The sequence below is a fragment of the Stenella coeruleoalba genome, assembly GCF_951394435.1.
Source record: "Stenella coeruleoalba genome assembly, chromosome: 10".
Taxonomy (NCBI): Eukaryota; Metazoa; Chordata; class Mammalia; order Artiodactyla; family Delphinidae; genus Stenella; species Stenella coeruleoalba.
In genome coordinates, this window is record NC_137156.1 from 49,114,331 (window position 1) to 49,134,366 (window position 20,036).

The following is a 20,036-nucleotide window of genomic DNA, read 5'->3' on the forward strand; positions in this document are numbered from 1 at the left end:
GGGGCCCTGAGAGGAAGGTTAAGATGTTAGCAGCAGTCCAGGCCAGATATGTTGGTATGTATTGGCCTGGGCTGGTATTAGGAAGACATGGAAAGAAAGACAAAGCTTCGGAAGATGTTTTGGAGGAGAAATTGACAGGACTTGCTGTTGAATAGAATAAGAGTGGTGAGCGAAAGGGAGGCATGAAGAGTAATTCCTAGGCTCTTGACTTCAGCTGGGTGGCTGGTGATGGTCCAGTCTAACAACATGATGCTCATTGGAAATTCAGATGAAAGCAGACATGGAAACAAAACTGGAATGGAAAGTAAGAAAGTGGACTCAGCAAGTAGGACGATTTTTTAAATATTTCTTTGTTTAAATATCAGGATACAAATGTATTGAAGTCAGCTTTTTTCTTTTTAAACTTAATTTTTGTTTAGTTCATAGGTTGAAACATAGGTTCATATTTTGATATTCCTCTTGCTTCTTACAGTACACAGTGGTATGTTTCTGAGATGAGTAGATATGCCAAATGAAGCTTATATAGCAAAATCTGTTTTCTCATTGGTTTATGTTAGGTTTTAAAAAATCTTCATACAAGTTTGATTTTCATTTGGCAGCGGCTTTTAACTAACTGCCATTTTAACAAACTGTCCATTTTTCTCAAGAAATTCTGAACCCAACAATGAAATGCAGGTTGCATACTTATATGTAGTTTTATTTAAGCAATTTTCCTTTCTGTGAATGTAGAGGCAATACCAGCACTCTTTGGAAGCTTATCAGCCATAATTACGTTCCCTATTTTCTCTTACTATTTGAGTGCAAAGAAGAAAAGCTGGAGGAGAGTCCAAAACACCCAGGGAAAGTGTGAGGGAGAGAGAAATTTAAAAAAAATACTAGTTGCTGTTTGCACTTGCAGATGTTCAGAATTACTTTGCCCAAGCCTCTGGCGGTTTAAAATAGTCCATGGGCAGTTCTAACATGCAGAGGAGAAACACAGCTCTGAAATCTCCCAGGTTTATTGACTTGATCTTCAGCTTTGTTTTCTTATCAGCCTAATCTCCCTGCTCCTAGGGAAGTTCTCCCTACATCTGTAGCTGTAAACAGGACCTTTGATCACATAGTAATGATTCAAGAAATATACAGTATAGTTCATTCTCCTATAAAAGGACTTAAGCAGTTAGTCTTATTCCAAGTTATAACTTTACCAATTTATAACTCTTTCTGCAAGTATTGTATTTATTTTAAAACTCCAGTCAAGCTTAGGTGATTGAAATTTTAGAGGTTGTTTATTGATCACCTATAGAAAGGGTGTTACAAGTGGTGCTTGTTGAAGCAGAATTTCCAGAAAGGTAGAATGATTACTTAGGCTAATACAAAGTGAATATGTGTTGAAGATTTTCTTCAACTCAGTAATTAGTAAGGGAACCAGTAAAATGTAAAAAACACTCCAGAAAGCATTGAGAAGGTAGATACTAGAATATGTCATAGATTGTTGGCTTAGATAAAAGCTGGTTAATTTAAATAGGACCATAAACTGTCATTTTGGGCATTATCTTTCCCACTGGTCAGATATTATTTCTATCTCTGTTGGATAAAGTTCTAGAATTTAACCTCTGCCCCTAACGAGTTGTAAAATAGCCCAGTCATGGGAAGTCCAGCCCAGTGCTGTCCTGAAAGGACACCCAGTTAAGCCTTTGCTGCTTCCAGAGTCCAGAGAAATCATCTGACATGATTATATTCCCAGATGACAACTCACAGGAACCTGGGCCTGAGAAGTTTGATTTCTTACTTTTTCTAACAACTGGAAGAGATTCCCTTCTCCTCTGTTTTTCTTCTACCTTTTCCTCTTTGAGCAGGGTAGGAAGTTTCCCTGCCCCGTCTATTAGGGTGGATTCACAGTGGGGGCAGCAGGAGAGAATTTCCCTTAAGTGTGTGCGTGTGTCTCCCTTCATGGGTGTTTTCTTCCAGAAGTCTAATAAGGGGAAGAACGTGGGGAAGAATAAGGGGAATCCGTGAGTAAGATGTGTGTATCTTGGGAGGATGGCATTATGGCGGCTCTTGGAATACTTAGGTTGCATGGGTTCTTTTAGTGGTTCCCAAGGAGATGGAGGTAGATGAGCTTTAGGTATACCAGCACACTCAGTCACTGGAAGATTCTGCTTTTCAAGTTAGACATCTAAACGGTTGGGAGAATCTTTTTTTTTTTCTTTTTCTGAGCATTGTGTGATTAATATGGAAAAATACTATAATGTAGTTGATTAGAAAATTTTTTATTTTATTGCTTCTGTGTTTTCACAGTATCTGGTTACACACAAATTATATTCAAGTTGAGAGCTAAAAATCTGACTCCCACGTTTTATGTATTGCTAAGCTCAAATCATGTTTGCACTAGAAAATATATTGCTTTTGTCTCATTAGATTAACAACCTGAAACTGTTCTCTGAAATTTATTTATTTCGGCACGTGGGATCTTCGTTGCGGCATGCGGGATCTTTCATTGCGGCGAGCAGGCTCTAGAGCACATGGGCTCAGTAGTTGTGGCCCACGAGCTTAGTTGCCTGACCAGGGATCTAACCCAAGTCCCCTGCATTGGAAGGCGGATTCTTAACCACTGGACTGCCAGGGAAGTCCTCTGTTCTCCGAAATTTAAAAACGCTGGCATTAGCAGAGAGCACAGGAAAGAGAGAAGCATTGAAGTCAAAGAGGGATGTTTTTGGAGGCCCTGTGGGGTTTGGACTGTGATCATGCAATGTCTCCTAAACCCATTGGTGGAGTTTGAATTTTATCCAAGAATAACAGGAAGACACTGCAAGTGCAAGAGTGACAGGTAGAACTGTCCTTCATTGTGTGTTGATCTGACTTTTTTTCAGAGCCCAAGCGAGATCTCAGCTGAACCATCTGCATTGGGGCATCACACCTGGAGGCATGGGAGGTCCGTCCCTCGTGGGTGGTTGTAATTTTGACCACCCGGCCAAGGTCTTGTCCCATTTCTTTGCTATGTTTTTTCCTCTCTTGTAATTAATAAGTAATTGAGCCTCCATTGATTTTTGCCTGATTCAGTCTTTCCTATGATGGTTACAGAATGATGGTTTTCTACCTCCAGTGCTCTCTCCACGTTTATTAGATGGTTGTTGACATTTTGCTGTAGACAAGAAACTTACAGATTTGTTACTGGTGTGGACTCATGAATTTCTATCTTCTTTTTTTTTGCTGTAGACAAGAAACTTACAGATTTGTTACTGGTGTGGACTCATGAATTTCTATCTTCTCCATGGTTCATCATTTGTTACCATGTGTAATTATTTTGGTACTCACGTTTTCTCAGATTTGGCCAGTGAGAGTTCGTTCAAACCAGCTTCTGGGTCCTTGGGATGTGCTCCCATCATTTTTTGAGCATTTCCTTTTTTTTTTCTCACACAAGATATCTCTGGCTTCTGTAGGGCCTCCCCTGGCCCAGCCATAGAATTACTCATTTCTCAGACAAGCTGTGGTTCCTTTACTTGGGCACAGTATTGAGGAACGAGATTCGGGCACTTGGGCACCACTTGGGTGTTTAATGTGCAGATCATTTATTCATGGAGTGTTCTTAGGAAAAACCTGCCAGGGAGGTAGGGGAACAGGAGCAGGAGGGGAGGAGGCTGAGTAAGGGTGTGCTGCAGGGCTTGTCCTGCTTTGGAGGCAAGGGGACTGGGCTTTGTGATGCCTGTCAGCCCAGGCCTGCTGCAGGGGTAGGGGGAGAGGACCCCAAGAAGGAAAACCGCCAAGTGCTCCCATGCCCCAGGGCGGTGCTGGGAAGGTTGCAGGTGTGATGCTTCAGGTTCTCTCCTTCAGGAGGCACCTGTGTTCCCCGCCACGGGAGGGACACCAGCTCCATCCTAAAAATAACTTATGTGAGTGTTAGGAACCTTAGTTTGGGTAGTGAGAGCTTGGATCAGGTAGGCAGGTCCGGTAGGAAGGGATACCCTTGCACACATACATAAATACACATAGATGTGTGTACTGCGTCCAGGTGTAAAGTGTCTCGGGGTTGTGGTAAAAAAGTTTAAATATACCTAACATGCCAAATTGTTTTTGTTTTTCATCTAGGCCATTTGACATGCTGTTCCTTCTTTTTGGAATTTTTCCCTTTCTGCCCCACCCCCACACTTATCTAAGTCTTGTTCATTTTTTAAAAAAATTAATTTCAGAGGATGCTTTCCCTGATGGTCACCACCCTCCAGTGTTTTGCAAATTTTTTTTTAATATTTGGAATTTTAAAAACCACCAAAATATCAAATAACCTGGGTATGGAGTTTCTTTCATTCTAATCTAGAGTTTTTTCCTTGAGAAATGGAATGAAACCTATAGACGGGGTATGTCTATATGTATCACATAACTTGAGAGATGAAGAAAAATCTGATGTGAAAATGGGAATATTTCCTTGCGTGGTGACCAGTAAATGTCTTTCATATGGTTCCATACCTTTATATTAGCGAAAGGATGATTAGAAAGGATAGGCCAGTTAATTACACCTAGACTGCAAGACATTCTCCACCAGCCCCAGGAGGCACTGTACTGTTACGCATTTAGCACCGAATTGAATTTGGGAATGAGTAGGACTGACTTGTTTCAGACTTTGCCAGTAACCTCAGGTCCTTTAAGAATTCTGAATGGCATAATCTGAGATTTGAGGATGAGGGGCAGGGAGAGTAAGATGTATCAGAAGTTGAGGCTGCTTCAAGCCTTAAACTTGTATGTTTTTAAATACTTCCAGCTGGTCTCAAGGGGTTCTTGACTCAGCACGGAAAGTTCATGTTTCATTGACTTGATTAGTATGGTTATTTATCTCTAGGGGTGTTAATGCTATATTTTTAGGAAAGTCTAGGTGTATAGATGTCAAAAACGCAAGTACCTTAGACTTGATAGAAGTGGGCCACACAAAATGTGCCCAAATTTGATTCCCAAATTAACCTTCTCCCCCCACCAGCCCCCATTATACTTTTACATTCGTAAGTAAAGAGATTGAGGGAAAACATTTTTAAGAACGTGGTGTTTACTATCCTGCATTGTGATTTTGCTAAAGAACTGTTACTGGGAGGTTTTCCAGATTAAAGGATTTGTTAATTAACTAAATATGATTAATTGAAAGACAGAGTTTTAAATGTTTATGCTGCAGAATAAGGTACATCAGTGTATAAACAGTCCTTAGCATGTTGCTTGGTACATAGTAGGTGCCTGATAAGTGTTTAACAGAATGAATATCAAATGAATGAATATATTTTTTCAACTATTTGTTAGTATAATGATTATCAAATATAGAAAATTTAAATACATGTGTCATTTATTAAATAGGTTTATTGCATGTTTACTATATGCTAGGAGTTGGAGTTATGGAGGTTAATGAGACATGGTCTCTGACCTCATTATACTTAAGTTTCGTGCAGTGTTTTTTTTAAATTTTTTTAATGTCTTCCAGTCACTTAGGCTGGACAGCCAGGTGAGGGAAGGGGTCTTGGGCTATGCCCCTTAACCCTTGGGTGTCTGGCATGATACGCCTGTTTTCTTTCTTTTTAAAAATGTATTTATTTTATTTATTTTTAAAATTTTTGGCTGCGTTGGGTCTTCATTGCTGCGCGCGGGCCTTTGCTAGTTGTGGTGAGCGGGGGCTACTCTTTGTTGCGGTGCGGTGGCTTCTAGAGCACGGGCTCTAGGCGCACAGGCTCAGTAGTGGTGGCTCGCAGGCTCTAGAGTGCAGCCTCAGTAGTTGTGGTGCATGGGCTTAGTTGCTCCGTGGCATGTGGGATCTTCCCAGACCAGGGCTCGAACCCACGTCCCCTGAATTGGCAGGTGGATTCCCAACCACTGTGCTACCAGGGAAGTCCCGTGCAGTGGTTCTTAATCTAGAATCTGATATTGGAATTATTTGGGGAGCTTTTAAAAATACCAATGCCTGGGTGTTACCCCAGCATCTCTGTTTTAACTGGTCTAGGGTGGGACCCAGACATCACAATTTTTAAAAGCCCTCTCAGGTGTGGTTGTTAGATGCAGCCAGAATCAAAAACTTCTGGTACCAAACCCTGTCTTAGTCTGCTTGAGCTGCCATAATAACATTCCATAGACTTGGTGGCTTAAACAGTGAACATTTATTTTCTCGCAGTTTGGGAGGCTGGGAGTTCGAAGTCAAGGTGCAGACCGATTTGGCTACTGGTTCTTCCCCTTCTTTACAAGGCCACCTATCAGATTAGGGCTATACCCATATGAGCTCATTTAACTTTAATCACCTCTCCAGCTACAGTCATTTTGGGTTTAGGGCTTCGACATGAAAATGGTGGTGGTGGGGACACAGTTCAGTCTGTAGCAACCATTGATCTAGCAGGAGAAGATTTCGTAGGTAGTGTGCTGTGCTGTGTTCTAAGTCCACGTGTGATTAGAGCCATAGCATTTGTGCATGAAACACCGTGGGGTTAGAGGGTGGAGAATTCGCTTTCAGGTGCTGGGGTCAGGGAGCACTTTGGGTAGAACAAGAGTTCAGTGTGATGTTAAATAAGTAAACTTTGATAAGGAAATAAGAGGTAGGAGATGGAAAATAAAGACAGAAGATTGAGCTTGAGTTTGACTTGACTAGTGATTTGCTGGGTGATGATGCAAGATTGCTTTGAGCTTTGTAAGCCTCAGGTTCATAACGCCTGCTCCTGCCTGTGATGGCATTTGTAAAATGATCCCTTCTGCCACCACTTTTTCCTTTCTTCTGAAAATATTTATTGTGCTTTTTCTGTGTACTATATAAATCTAAGCTGGCTTTTTTTTTTTAAGCTAAGAAGGAGAATATAACCACTGGGGTGGCAGAATAAAGATTTAAACTATACATTTTTTTTTTTTTTTTTTTTTTTTTTTTTTGCCGTACGCGGGCCTTTCACTGTTGTGGCCTCTCCCGTTGCTGAGCACAGGATCCGAACGCGCAGGCTCAGCGGCCATGGCTCACGGGCCCAGCCGCTCTGTGGCATGTGGAATCTTCCCGGACTGGGGCACCAACCCGTGTCCCCTGCATCGGCAGGTGGACTCTCAACCACTGCGCCACCAGGGAAGCCCTAAACTATAGAAATTTTAAGTTGAAATTCTGATGCTGGTGGGACTTGGGAATTACTAACAGGTACTTGAAAATGTGGGCCGAGTAGATTTGGAGATGTAGGCAAGCACTGAGAGCACAGCATAAAAAGTACCATTTTTAAGGTGGAGCCTTGTGGGATTGCCGCGGGAGGAGTAGGAGCAGAGCTTACCTAGGGAGTGTTTATACTTTTTTCAGTGTTACCATAGTTCAGAATATTTTTGAGACTCCTTTAGAGTTTGCTTTCAGCCTCTACAGTACACATATCTTAATTATTTATCTTAATATCCTCATTTTGATAAATTTTTGTTCTGAAGGTGAACTTGAATTTCAGCCAAGGTTAGCCAGAGGCAGTCTGGTGAAGGTGGTAGGAAGAAAGTTGTATTGTGGAACTGGTTTTAACTCAGAACTCAGACTGGCTCTGTAGGCTATCCTGAGAAAGATGTGAGTGATTTAAGCAAGGATTGAATCTTTGAAATAAGTAAATAAGGTCTCAATATAAAAATAATTCCCTTGCTGTGTTATCAAAGTGGTCCATGTGTTTTGTTAAATTTTATGAACTATTACAAGGTGGAGGGGAAGAACTGGTAGAGCTAGTGTGGCCAGAGGCATTGAGGAGCATTCGTAAGGATGCAAGTAGCCCACTGTGTTCCAGACGGACACCGGAGGGAAAATAAATCAGGGGTGTGTTGCTGGGAGGCCCAGGCATGCTGTCATTTATTCCTTCTGTTTCCTGTAATAACACGGCTGATTTTCTATTAGGTATCAATGGGAGATTGTGCTTGTAGCAAAAGGCAGTCTTGAAGTTTTACCAAATAAAGTAAATGTGAAGCCTTTTCATTTAAGACATTACGGCCACAATGGAGATTGCAGTGCTTTTCTAAAATTGGTATGTCTTCTTGCATAAGTCGATTTCCTGCTTTGGTATACTTTTAGTCTTGTCCCTTTCTGGCCTCATCTTGGTTAAAGTAATGTGGGTGGAAGAGGAAGTTTTCACACCTAGCAATCTGCAGAATCTGAGGTCCAAGAAATAGGTGCTTTGGGGAAATGGGCACATGTGGTGTGAACGAGGTGGTTACTACCAGTGGAAGCTGATAGGACAGAGGAGTACAAATGTAGCACAATGATTGTGGGAAGTCCTTGGTGTGTGACCCAGAAGCAGAGCAGAAATAGGCACATCTGCTTCATTGATGTGCTTTCTGGGTTTTGTAAGTTTGAGCTTATAAAAGGATTCTGTTGTTACTGACTGACCTGATATTTGATGTTTATTCTCTGTGAAGGTACTTTTCAGCCAACTGACAAATCAGTCCTTTTGCTTTTTTTTCTAAAAAATAATTTTCTCCATGGTCAGAATCATTTAGCTTTACTTTCTGATCAAGAAATGTGAAGTTTTGAATTTTGCTTGTTCAAAACGATGCTTCTGAAACCAACAATCTTCTTGTCCAAGGGTTCTTTCAGGCTTCACCGTGACTTTGGAAGCTCACGGGACCTTGTTTGCTGAAGTCCTCTGAAATAGGCCACTGCCCCAGGTGAGGGGTCGGGTTGTGGAAGAAGATTTGGGGCCTGCCCTTTTATCAGAGGCCTGGGTTATATCCCCTCTGTGAGTCTCCATTTTATGTGCAAAACAGAATCCAGATACTTAACCTGAGGGGCCTTTAAGAAGACTAAAGGGTGTTCCTGGCCTTCATCTTGAGGTTTCATAGCCAGAGGCTGCTGGACTGTTAGGGGGAAAATCTTTCCTGCTATGGATTTTCTTTGTTTTGTCAATTCAAGTGTGGCTTGAAGGGAAGACGGTGGGAAAGGGACACTGATCTTCCCTGTTTTTGTTTTCCCAGTCTCCATACCCCTGCCCACCCACCCCTTTTTCATATTACACTGTCGCTGTAGAAGTGGGTATGACCGAGCTGGCAGACACAGGGAAGTCTGGTTGGGGCATCAGTGTCTTTGAGCACTGAGACCGGAGTCCTCCCGGGCTCCTGGTGTGAAGCACGCAGTGCAAAGCTACCAGTGGAGAGCTCTGGTCCTGCTGTATTGTACACAATGCTATCTGCCTGGGCCCTTCATTTGGAGACTCTTGGTAGCTGGTATAGAAGAGGGACTTAAAGTAGAAACCATTGCTAATAAGAACAGTTTTGCACATTTACTACAAACATTTTTCTTATTTTTCCTCCAGTAAACAGTAGCATGGAAATGTCTGCGGGAACAAGTAAGTGCAGCTAGGAGGTTCCAAAAAAGACAAAAAAAGTGGCATTATCTAAATAACAATTAAATTAATTAAATTAGAACATTTTCAGTGTTGAAAAGGCATTCCTTGCCCTTCCGGTGGTGTCACTTCTTCCCAGTGGAAGATTCTGTGATGCTCTGAGTTGCGTCACTGTTATTTTTGTGGATTCATGACAAGTGCTGCTGTCATTTGCCTTGTAATTGAGGATGGCATGTTGCAGGAACACGTGAGCCCCAGAGCAAAGTCTGAACTAACAATGTCAGCTAGTGAAAAAGGTGAAAATTGACTTTCAGATGATGATAGAATGTTGAGAAGTTAGAGCTTTGGAAATTTTCCCTGGTGGTGTTATCCTGATTCTTCATCTCAGTATAAATTCATGTGACTATAGAGTAGCAAATTCTCAAAATTTGATTTTTTTGTAGGCTTTGGTGCAAATGTATAACATATGCATCATATTGACATTGAGGGAATCACCCTGTAATTTTGTGAATAAAAAGTGCCATATCTATAATATTTGTAGTGTTGAGGGAAACTTTGAAATATGTATAAAATCATAATTAATTAAAAATTGACATTTAATGATAAGTGTGCTACCAAGTGGTATCAGAATTAATTATATATTTTTAAGTCTGTTTTTTTTTGGGGGGGGGCGCTGCATGGCATGCAGGATCTTAGTTCTTTGATCAGGGATAGAACCTGTGCCCCCTGCAGTGGAAGCGCAGAGTCCTAACCACTGGACCTCCAGGGAACTCTCAAGTCTGTTATTTCTGATTTAACACCAAGAGTATAGAAAATCTAAAGCAATATTTATATGATTCTAGAATTTTCTTTGTCATATGTTTTAGAAGAATGATCAGAAGGAGTTCTTGCAAGCCATTTAAAAAATGTTTCTGGAGGAATATTATAACCTAGAATTTATAATATAGGTAAATTTAGGTAATCAGTATTATAATTTACTTATGGAAAAAATGGTTCAGTATCACAAAGCTATGTCTTTATTCAGGGAGCTAATTTAAAAAATTAGTGCTTTATCTAAGACCACTGCAAGATGTGTAGAGAAAGAGTGGGTTCATCAGGACACATTATAGGTGAGTTGTATAGATTAAAACTGTATGAGTGAAAGGAAGAGATCACATTCTGAAATTGATTATATACAGTAGATCAGCATATCACAGTATTTCTTCTAATCTGTTCAGTAATAATACTGTCAATTACTGATGCCTAAATATGGTTTTCACTGTAGACAAGGAGAAAAGAAGTGTGTGGAGACTGCCCCAGTTTTATTGTCTTCCCTCCAAATAGATACCAGCTTTCCACTCACAGGATGTGTCACAGGCTCTTCAAATTCAGCTTGTCTACCCTGAACCACCTGGGGTTTCTTTTGTCTCCCTGTCTCAGTGAGTGGTTACATCATTTCATTTGGAGCCAGAAAACTGGGAAGCTCGCCTTGACTCATCCTGGTTCCTTAGTCCCCTCAGGTCCCACCACTCCTCCAGAGCCTCCCTCTCAATCTGTCCTTTTCTCTCCACCCATACTTGCAGTTCCTTCTGTATGCTAGTGTTCTTTTTCTCATCTTATAGCAGCTCTGGCAAAGCTAAGGAAAAGGAGAAGGCATAAATCAATAATGTAGGCCAGAGTTCAGCAATCTATACCCTGGGCAGAATCTGGTAAGGCCTGTAGGCTGTGAATGGTTAGTAACATTTTCAAAGGGTTGTTAAAAATAAATAAATAAATAAAAGGAGTATACATGACTGAGGTGGTTTGTAGCCTACAAAGCTTGAAGTATTTACACTCTGGTCCTTAACAGAAAAAGTTTGTTGACCCCCTGGCATAGGCAGTGAAAATTGGGATACAGTTATAGGTGTAGTAAAGAGCAAGAAGTCATGTGAACGTCTTCATATCATTATTTTGAAATTTTAGATGAAATGGATAGTTTCCTTGAGAAATACAAACTTACTAAAAACTGCAACTGACTCAAGAATAAATAGAAAGCCCTTAGAAAATTGTATCAGTAGTTAAAACTCTCTTTGCGTCTATCTCCCACACACATACATACTCCCAAACCCTGACTAAACCAGGTACACACACACATGTACACATATACGTGGCAGGATATTGGCTTATGTGATTGACTGTTGGGCAGGTCTGAAATGTGTAGGGCAGGGTGTCAGGAAGGGCAGCTCTGGAACTCTTGGTCATGAGCCAAAGCTATGGTCTGCAGGTGAAATTCTTTAGGAGAATCTCAAGTGCGCTCTGAAGGCTTTTCAACTGATTGAATCAGGCCTACTCAGATTTTCTAGGATGATCTTCCTAAAGTCAACTGATTAAAGATGTTGATCACATCTGCAAAATACCCTCCCAGCAACAGTTTGTGTGAATACCTGGGGACTAGCACCTCACCAAATTGACCCATAAAGCTGACCATCACAGGTGGTTTCTACCAAACTTTCAAAGGACTGGTAATAATCTTGATTTTTATACAAAGGGGTCCAGAGAATACAAAAAGAAGTCCCTAATGTATTGTTTAAATAATGTGACTTTGATACCAAAACAACACAAAGACAGGAGAGTAAAGTCACAGGCAGATCTCAACATGAGGATAACTTCAAAAATTCTAAGCAGAATTTGAGCACTCAAGACAGGTGCTGCTGGTTACTACTCACTGTTCTTCTAAAAGACATAGACAGAATTGAAAAAGAAAGGTACAGAGCTTTCCTGATGATTGTCTATATAGAAATTGGAGGACTTCCCTGGTGGCGCAGTGGTTAAGAATCCGCCTGCCAATGCAGGGGAAACAGGTTTGAGCCCTGGTCCGGGAAGATCCCACATGCTGCAGAGCAACTAAGCCCGTGCACCACAACTACTGAGCCTATGTGCCACAACTGCTGAAGCTTGTGTGCCTAGAAACCACGCACCACAACGAAGAGTAGCCCCTGCTTGCCGCAACTAGATAAAGCCCGTGCGCAGCAATGAAGACCCAACGCAGCCAAAAATAAATAAATACATTTATTTAAAAAAAAAGAAATTGGAAGAGAATCTATTGGCAGAGTATTACAATTAATGAGAATTAAGTAAGGTTGTATTGGTTACAAGGGCAATATAAAAAATTTTGTTGAACCTACCTACCAGCAATAAATAATTACATATTATTTATGAAAAGATACCTTTCCTGATAGAAATAAATCTAATAAAAGATGAATAGTCTCTCAAAGGAGAAAGTTATAAAACTTCTTGTCTACTTAATTATTTAATTTCTGATAGTTAACTTGTTAAAATCACCCACTGTGAGTATAGATTCGTATCATGTTTTAATGTTAACATATTGTCAATTGAAGTAAAAAATATATATATATATATATATATATATATATATACACACACACACAGTGAAATTTACAGATTGTGAGGTTTTTTTTAAAATTTATTTATGGCTGCTTTGGGTCTTCATTGCTGCATGAGGGCTTTCTCTAATTGCGGTGAGTGGGGCTACTCTTCATTGCGGTGCGCAGGCTTCTCGCTGTGGTGGAGCACGGGCTCTAGGCACGCGGGCTTCAGTAGTTGCGCACGTGGGCTTAGTTGCTGCGCGGCAGGTGGGATCTTCCCGGACCAGGGCTCGAACCCAAGTCCCCTGGGTTAGCAGGCAGATTCTTAACCACTGCGCCACCAGGGAAGCCCAGATTGTGAGTTTTGATAAATGCATATACCCCAAACAGGACATCCCTCAGAGAATATCCGTCTCAATGCCCATGGATAACTACTGTTCTGATTTTTATCATTGTAGATTAGTTCTGCATGTTCTTTTTTTTTTTTCCCAACTAACTTTTGGTGTGTTTTTTAAAATTTTTATTTATTTATTTATTTATTTTGCGGTACATGGGCCTCTCACTGTTGTGCCTCTCCCGTTGCGGAGCACAGGCTCCAGACGTGCAGGCTCAGCGGCCATGGCTCACGGGCCCAGCCGCTCCACGGCATGTGGGATCCTCCCGGACCGGGGCACGAACCCGTGTCCCCTGCATCGGCAGGCGGACTCCCAACCACTACGCCACCAGGGAAGCCCAGTTTTGCATGTTCTTGAATCCTATGGTATGTACTCTTGTGCCTGGCTTCTTTTTCTCAACATAATTTTTGAGATTCACCCAAGTTGAGTAAACCAGTAGTTCATCCTTTTGTAGTGCTAAATAGTATTCAGTGGACATTTAGGCTGTTTCCAGTTTGGGGCTATCATGAATAATGCTTCTATAAACTGATTTGTACAGGTTGTTTTCTGGACATATATTTTAGTTTATCTTGGGTAAATGAACACCTAGGGAGTGGAAAATAGGCTGGGTGTATATTTAACTTTATAACTTAACAAGCAGGTTTCCAAAGAAGTTTATCATCTCACACTCCCGCCTGCATGTATGAAAGTTCCAGTTGCTCCATGTTTCTTCCTTACATTTGGTGTCATTACTGTTTTTCATTTTAGTCATTCTGGTGGGTGTGAAATGACATCATAGGTTTCATTTGCATTTTCTTAATGACTAATGATTTTGAGCACCTTTTCACGTATATATTTACAGTTTTGTGTATCTTCTTTTTGAAGTGTTCACTATAGCCTTTTGCCTCTTTTTTATTGGGTTGTTTCTATTTTTGTTATTGATAATTAGGAGTTTTTTAATATATTCTAGAGTCAAGTCCTTTGTTAGATACATATATTTTGCCCGTTTCTAATTGGATTGTTTTCTTATGGTCGAGGGTAAGCAAGTCTAAATATTCTGCAAATACATAAAGATCTTCTCCTGTGATTTCTTCTAGCAGTTTTTTTCCCTTAACTTTTTATTTTGAAATAATTACAGACTCACAGAAGTTATAAAAAATACTAATGTGTAGAGTCTCTTGTGCCCTTCACCTTGCTTCCTCCAACAGTGAAATCTTACGTAACTGTAGTACAAATATCAAAAGCAGGAAACTTGACGTTGGTACAATACTGTTAACTAGACAGTAGACCTTTTCGGTTTTCACCAGTTTTTATATACATGCATATGTTTGTGTGTATGGTTCTATGCAGTTTTACTCCATGTTCCTGTTCTTAAAGGGAAAGCATTCAGTCTTTTACCATTAAGTATAATGTTAGCTATAGATTATTTGCAGATTCTTTGTTAGATTGAAGAAGTTCCTTTCTAGTCCTAGTTTACTGAGTTTTGTTTGTTCATTTTTAATGAATAGCGTTGAATTTTATGTTTTTTTCTGCGTCAATTGATGTGATCTTATGGCTTTCCTTTTTTACACTGTTAATATGATAGATCACATTGGTTGTTTTTCAAATAGTGAACCAACCTTGCATCCTTGGAATAAAGCTCACTTGGTGTGGTGTATTTTTCTTTTTATACATTGCCAGATTTGATTTGCTAATATTTTGTTGAGGATTTTTGCATCTGTATTCATGAAGGATATTAGGGCTTTTTTTAAAAAAAATATTGATTTGCTTTTGGTATCTGAGTAATGCTGTCCTAATAAAATGTGGTGGATTCAACCAACTGCCATTGTGTAATATTGTAGTACCCATGTATTGGAAAAAGTCTGCGTATAAGTGGACCCTCACAGTTCAAACCCGTATTGTTCAAGGGTCAACTGTATTGGTTTGAGACTTTAAATATGAGCATTTATTGCTATAAATTTCCCTGTAAGCACTGCTTCATCTTTGTCTTACAAATTTTGATATGTTATGCTTTCATTTTTATTCAGGTCAGTGTATTCTTTTACTTCCTCTTTCGACTTATGAATTATTTAGAAGTGTGTCATTTAATTTCCAGGTGTCAGGAGGTTTTCCTGCTATCTTTCTGTTACTACTGTCTGGTTAACTCCATTCCACTTGATTTATCTGTATGGTTTCTGAATTTATTTCTTAGTTTTTTTAAGTGGTTGTTCTAAAGATTACATTATGCATACATAGCTTATCACAGTCTACTAGCATCAACATTTTATCTTTCAAATAAAATGTAGATATCTTACTACCACCGAAGTTGCTTTATCCTCTTTCCTTTATCTGGAAGTCATCTTTAATATTATCTCTATATACATTGAGAATGCTATAATTTTTGCTTCTGTCAAAAATAATTTTTAAAATTCGAGAAAAGAATAGTTTATTACATTTATTCTTTGTGTTGTCCTTTCTTCATTCCTGTTGTTCTGAGTTTCCTTTTGTTAATATTTCCTTCCTGTCTGAATAACTTCCTCTAGCCATTCTTTTACAACAGGTCTGCTGGCAAGAAATTACCTTAGCTTCCTTTCCTCTGAGTTATCTTTATTCTGTCTTCAATCCTGAAAAACATTTTTTCTGGTTATAGAATTTTTGATTGACAGGTCTTTTCTTTTAGTACTCAAAAATACTGTGACACTTCCTTCTGGCCTCTGGTTTCTGAAGAGAAAGCCTTTGTCTTTTGAATTTTTGTTCTGCTATATTTCTCTCTGATGCCTTGAAGATTTTTTTTTTGCATTTTATTTTTTTATACAGCAGTTTCTTATTAGTCATCAATTTTATACACATCAGTGTATAAATGTCAGTCCCAATCGTCCGATTCAGCACACCACCATCCCCTCCCCACCGTGGCTTTCCTCCCTTGGTGTCCATACCTTTGTTCTCTACATCTGTGTCTCAACTTCTGCCCTGCACCTTGAAGATTTTTCTTTCTCATTTTCTGAAGTATGATTATGATTTGTCTGGGTGTGTATTTCTTGAGGTTTTTAACTGTTTTCTTGAATTAATAGGTTTTTGTCTTTTGACTAGTTCGTAAAAGTGTCAGTCATTTCTTCAAATATTTTTTCAGCCCTGCATTCTTTTTACCTCTTTTTCTGAGACTGTGGTAAAATCAATGTTAGATCTTTTCTTCTTGTCTTGCAGGTTCCTGAGCCCCAGTTCATTTTTTAAAAAGCCATTTTCTATTTTATAGATTGGAAGGTTATTATTGAATTATTTTCTAGTCCTCTGACTTTTTATTATGTCATTTCCATTTGATTTTTGTATATTAATCTTGTATCTGGAAGCCTTGCTGAACTCATATACTAGTTCTAGTAACTTTTTGTAGATTCTATTGGATTTTCTATATAGACAATTATATGATCTTTGAGTAACTATGGTTTTATTTTTTCCTTTTCAATCTGGAAGCCTTTTATTTTTCTTGCCTTATTGCACTGGCTAGAACATCCAGTATAATGCTGAATAGAAATGGTAAGAGCAGACTTCTTTATCTTTTGTTCCCTGTTTTAGGAGGAAAACATTCAGTGTTTCACCATTAAATATGATATCAGCAGTGGGTTTTTCTTTAGATGCCGTTTATCCTGTTGAGGAAGTTTCCTTCTGTTCCTACTTTACTGAGGGTTTTAATTAGGAATGGATATTAGGTTTTTGTCAAATGTATTTTCTGTGGCTTGTTGTCATAACCACGTGTCTTACCTTCTTTAGTTTTTTAATATGATGAATTACATTTCTTGACTTTTGAATATTAAGTGAAGCTTGCAATCCTGGGATAGACCCCACCTAGTCATGAGGTATTATCCTTTTTTGTATTGCTGAATTCAATTTGCTCATCTTTTGTAAAGAGTTTTACATCTGTATTCATGATGGGATATTGGACTGTAGTTTTCTTTTCTTGTAATGTCTTATCAGGTTTTGGTATCAGGGTAATGCTGGCTTCAGAGCAGTTTTCTGAAAGAGTTCGTATGGAATTGATATTATTTCTTTCTTAAATGTTTGGCCACATTCACCAGTGAGGCTCTCTGGGTCTGGAATTTTTTTGTGAGAAAGCTTTTAACTACAGATTCAATTTTCTTAATAGATACAGGGCTCTGCTGGTTATATGTCCTTTTGAGTTAGGTTTGGTTATTTGTGTTTTTCAAGGAATTTGTCCACTTCATCTTCGTTGTCAAATTTATTGACCTACATTTAAAGATCACTTAAATACATTATTATTATATAAAAATGTGTATCATTTCTGATCTTTGTGACCTCCCTTTTTTTACTGGCAAGGTGGTTTATCAGTTTTAATAATGTTTTCAAAGAACCAGTTTTGGTTTCATTGCTTTTCTTTATCATTTTGCTTGTTTATTTTGGTTTCTATTTCATTGATTTATGCTTAGGTTTTATTATTTCTTTCCTTTGCTTTGTGTTTCTTTATTCTTTTTCTAATTTCTCAAGGTGGAAGATTAAGTCATTGATTTAAGACTATCCGTTTTTTCCAACGTAAACTTTTAGTGCTATAAATTTTTCTATCAGTACTGTTTTAGCTGCCTCACACAAATTTTGATATATTTTCTTTCATTTCAAAATACTTTCTAATTTCCCTTTTCATTTCTTCCTAGACCCATGGGTTATTTTAAAGTGTGTTATTTAGTGTCCAAATGTTTGAAGATTATCAAGAGATCCTTTTGTTACTGATTTCTACTTTAAATACACCGGTGTCAGGGAACATACTTTGTATGATTTGAATTCTTTTATACTTATTAAGATTTGTTTCCTAGCCCAGACTATAGTTTATCTTGGTAAATATTCAGCTGTTATTGAGTGGAGTATTCTATAAACGTTAGGTCAAGTTAGTTGATGATGTTGTTCAAGTACTCTACAGTTTTAACATGTAAATTTAAATGTATGTTTTCTAATATGCCTTATATATTTACACTTGTACATCATGGATTCATTTTATTTGATCAGAATACATTCTCTATTACTTCTTGTGGCAGATTTTATTTTACAAAGAAGGTTACAACAGTATCTTCCCTCTCTCAGGCTCTGTGTGATGTGGCCCTCCCTCCACTGGAGTGTAGGCTGAGCCCAGTGACTTGAAATCAACATATAAGGTAGCAGGAACAAGGCTGCATGGCTTCCACAACAGGCTCAGAAAAGGCCACCTACCCACTGTACCCTGTGTAGGTGATTTGGCCTTTCCAGTCCACACATCAGATAAATATGTGAAGAAAGAAGTCTTCTTGGCAGTAAATCCTCCAGCCCCAGCTTTTGTGGCTATTGAAGTCAGGGCCTGTGGCTGGAGTCTTTCCAGATGAGCCCCAGACACAGAAGCAGAGAAGAGTCACTTCTGCTCTACCTGCCTGAACTCCTGCCCATGAGCTCCCTGTGCATACAGAAGGATTCTTGTTTTCCATCACCACATTGGATTAGTGGCTTGGTTTGTCACACTATGATAAAGATCATTTCTTTTTCGGTGGGGTTGAAAGAGAGAAACTTTTCAGTTCTTACATATCTGAAAATATCTTTAATTTCACTCTTAATTGGCTCTGGAATTCTTGGATATAAAGTAATTCTTTCTGAGAACTTTGATGTTACTTCATCATTATCTTCTTGCATCCACATCTTGCCTGTGAAACACGATGTAAATCTGGTCCTGTTCCTCTGTGTGGTGATTTTTTTTTTCCCTTTAGAAGCTTTTAGGATTTTTGAGCTTCAGATATTTCATCAAAGTGCATTTAGGTGACCTATGATTTGTTTCTTTCTGAGAACTCATGTCTTTTTATTTGCTTCAGTATATTATATTTATTTGAAAATCTTATTTTCTTTACTCTTTTCACCCTCTTAGGAGTTGTTTACTTCTTGATTAATTACAGTTGGGTTCTCCTTTTCACTGTGTTGTCCTTCAACAAATTTAGGTGATTCTTGGCTGTTTGGTTGTTGCTGATTTTGTTTGCTTTTTGAGATGCCCTCTTACCCTCTCTACAAATACTGTATCACTTCATAGCTGCATCCAGAGGATGTTGGGAACCAGGAAAAGTTTAGGGGTTCCTGGTCTTAAGTGTCACTAGATAGATACTGAGAGACTTTCTGATCTTATGGAGATAAGTGCCTGTATTTACTTATTTTACCTGTGGTCTGAAGGCAGCAGAAGAGTGACCTCCTTTGGCTCCTGCTGTGGTATTTCGACCACTAATGCTTTGGTTTCCTCTAGGGATGTCTCCTTCTCCCCGTTTCTGCTGCTTCAGAGCGTGGAGCATGCTTCCTACCTTTTTTTTTTTTTTTTCTTTTATGCGTTACGCGGACCTCTCACTGCTGTGGCCTCTCCTGTTGCGGAGCACAGGCTCCGGACGCGCAGGCTTAGCGGCCATGGCTCACGGGCCCAGCCACTCCGTGGCATGTGGGATCTTCCCGGACCGGGGCACGAACCCGTGTCCCCTGCATCGGCAGGCGGACTCTCAAGCATTGCGCCGTCAGGGAAGCCCGCTTCCTACTTTTGGTATCAGTTTTTTCCTGGGAAAAAACTCTGGGGATAAGATTGCCTCCTTTAATCTGATCTCATCTGCCTTTTGCCTTTCAGAATTCCTGATCATTTGGAGGATACTTACCCCTTTGGATTTCAGGGTTCTCTAGGAATTTGAGGAGCTGGTGGGAGTTTGGAGCAGGTGCTTCGGCTGCTGTGTTAGTCTAACTGAGGTAGTTCTATTTAAAGTGCACAGAAACCTCCTGTAGTTTGTTTTTCTATGCACACGAGTTCCACTTTTTCTTCTTCTGCCAGCTCTTTCTTAAGCTACCCTTGTTACTGGGTGGAGAAACTACTCACATGTCTCTTAATCTTGGATCTCTTCATCTATCCTTGGATCTCAGTACTGTATTGCTAAAAATCCTCTTTTTGTGGATTATATGAATTAAAAAATTATAACACTTTATGACTTTAATTTTGCCAAGACTACATGGAATGTGTTATCAAATAAAAGTGTTGCAACATAGTTTGCAGAATGTTTTAGAAAGATGTTGCCTACACCCTC

The 20,036-nt window shown here is 39.3% G+C and overlaps 1 protein-coding gene across 9 annotated transcripts in view; it reads left to right on the forward strand.

Annotated features, from left to right (window-relative positions):
* Nucleotides 1–20,036, forward strand: part of CMC1 (C-X9-C motif containing 1) — a 130,226-nt gene that overhangs the window by 54,712 nt on the left and 55,478 nt on the right. Inside the window, exon 2 of one of the 9 annotated variants that reach the window (XM_079935563.1) lies at nucleotides 2,853–2,958. The exons of 7 other annotated variants lie outside the window; for them this stretch is intronic. In XM_079935563.1, coding sequence (XP_079791689.1) covers nucleotides 2,908–2,958 — 51 coding nt within the window. In that variant the 5' untranslated portion in view covers nucleotides 2,853–2,907. Of the gene's footprint in view, nucleotides 1–2,852; nucleotides 2,959–20,036 lie in introns of those variants that run through there. One more of the 9 variants, XM_079935569.1, reaches the window with a different exon arrangement.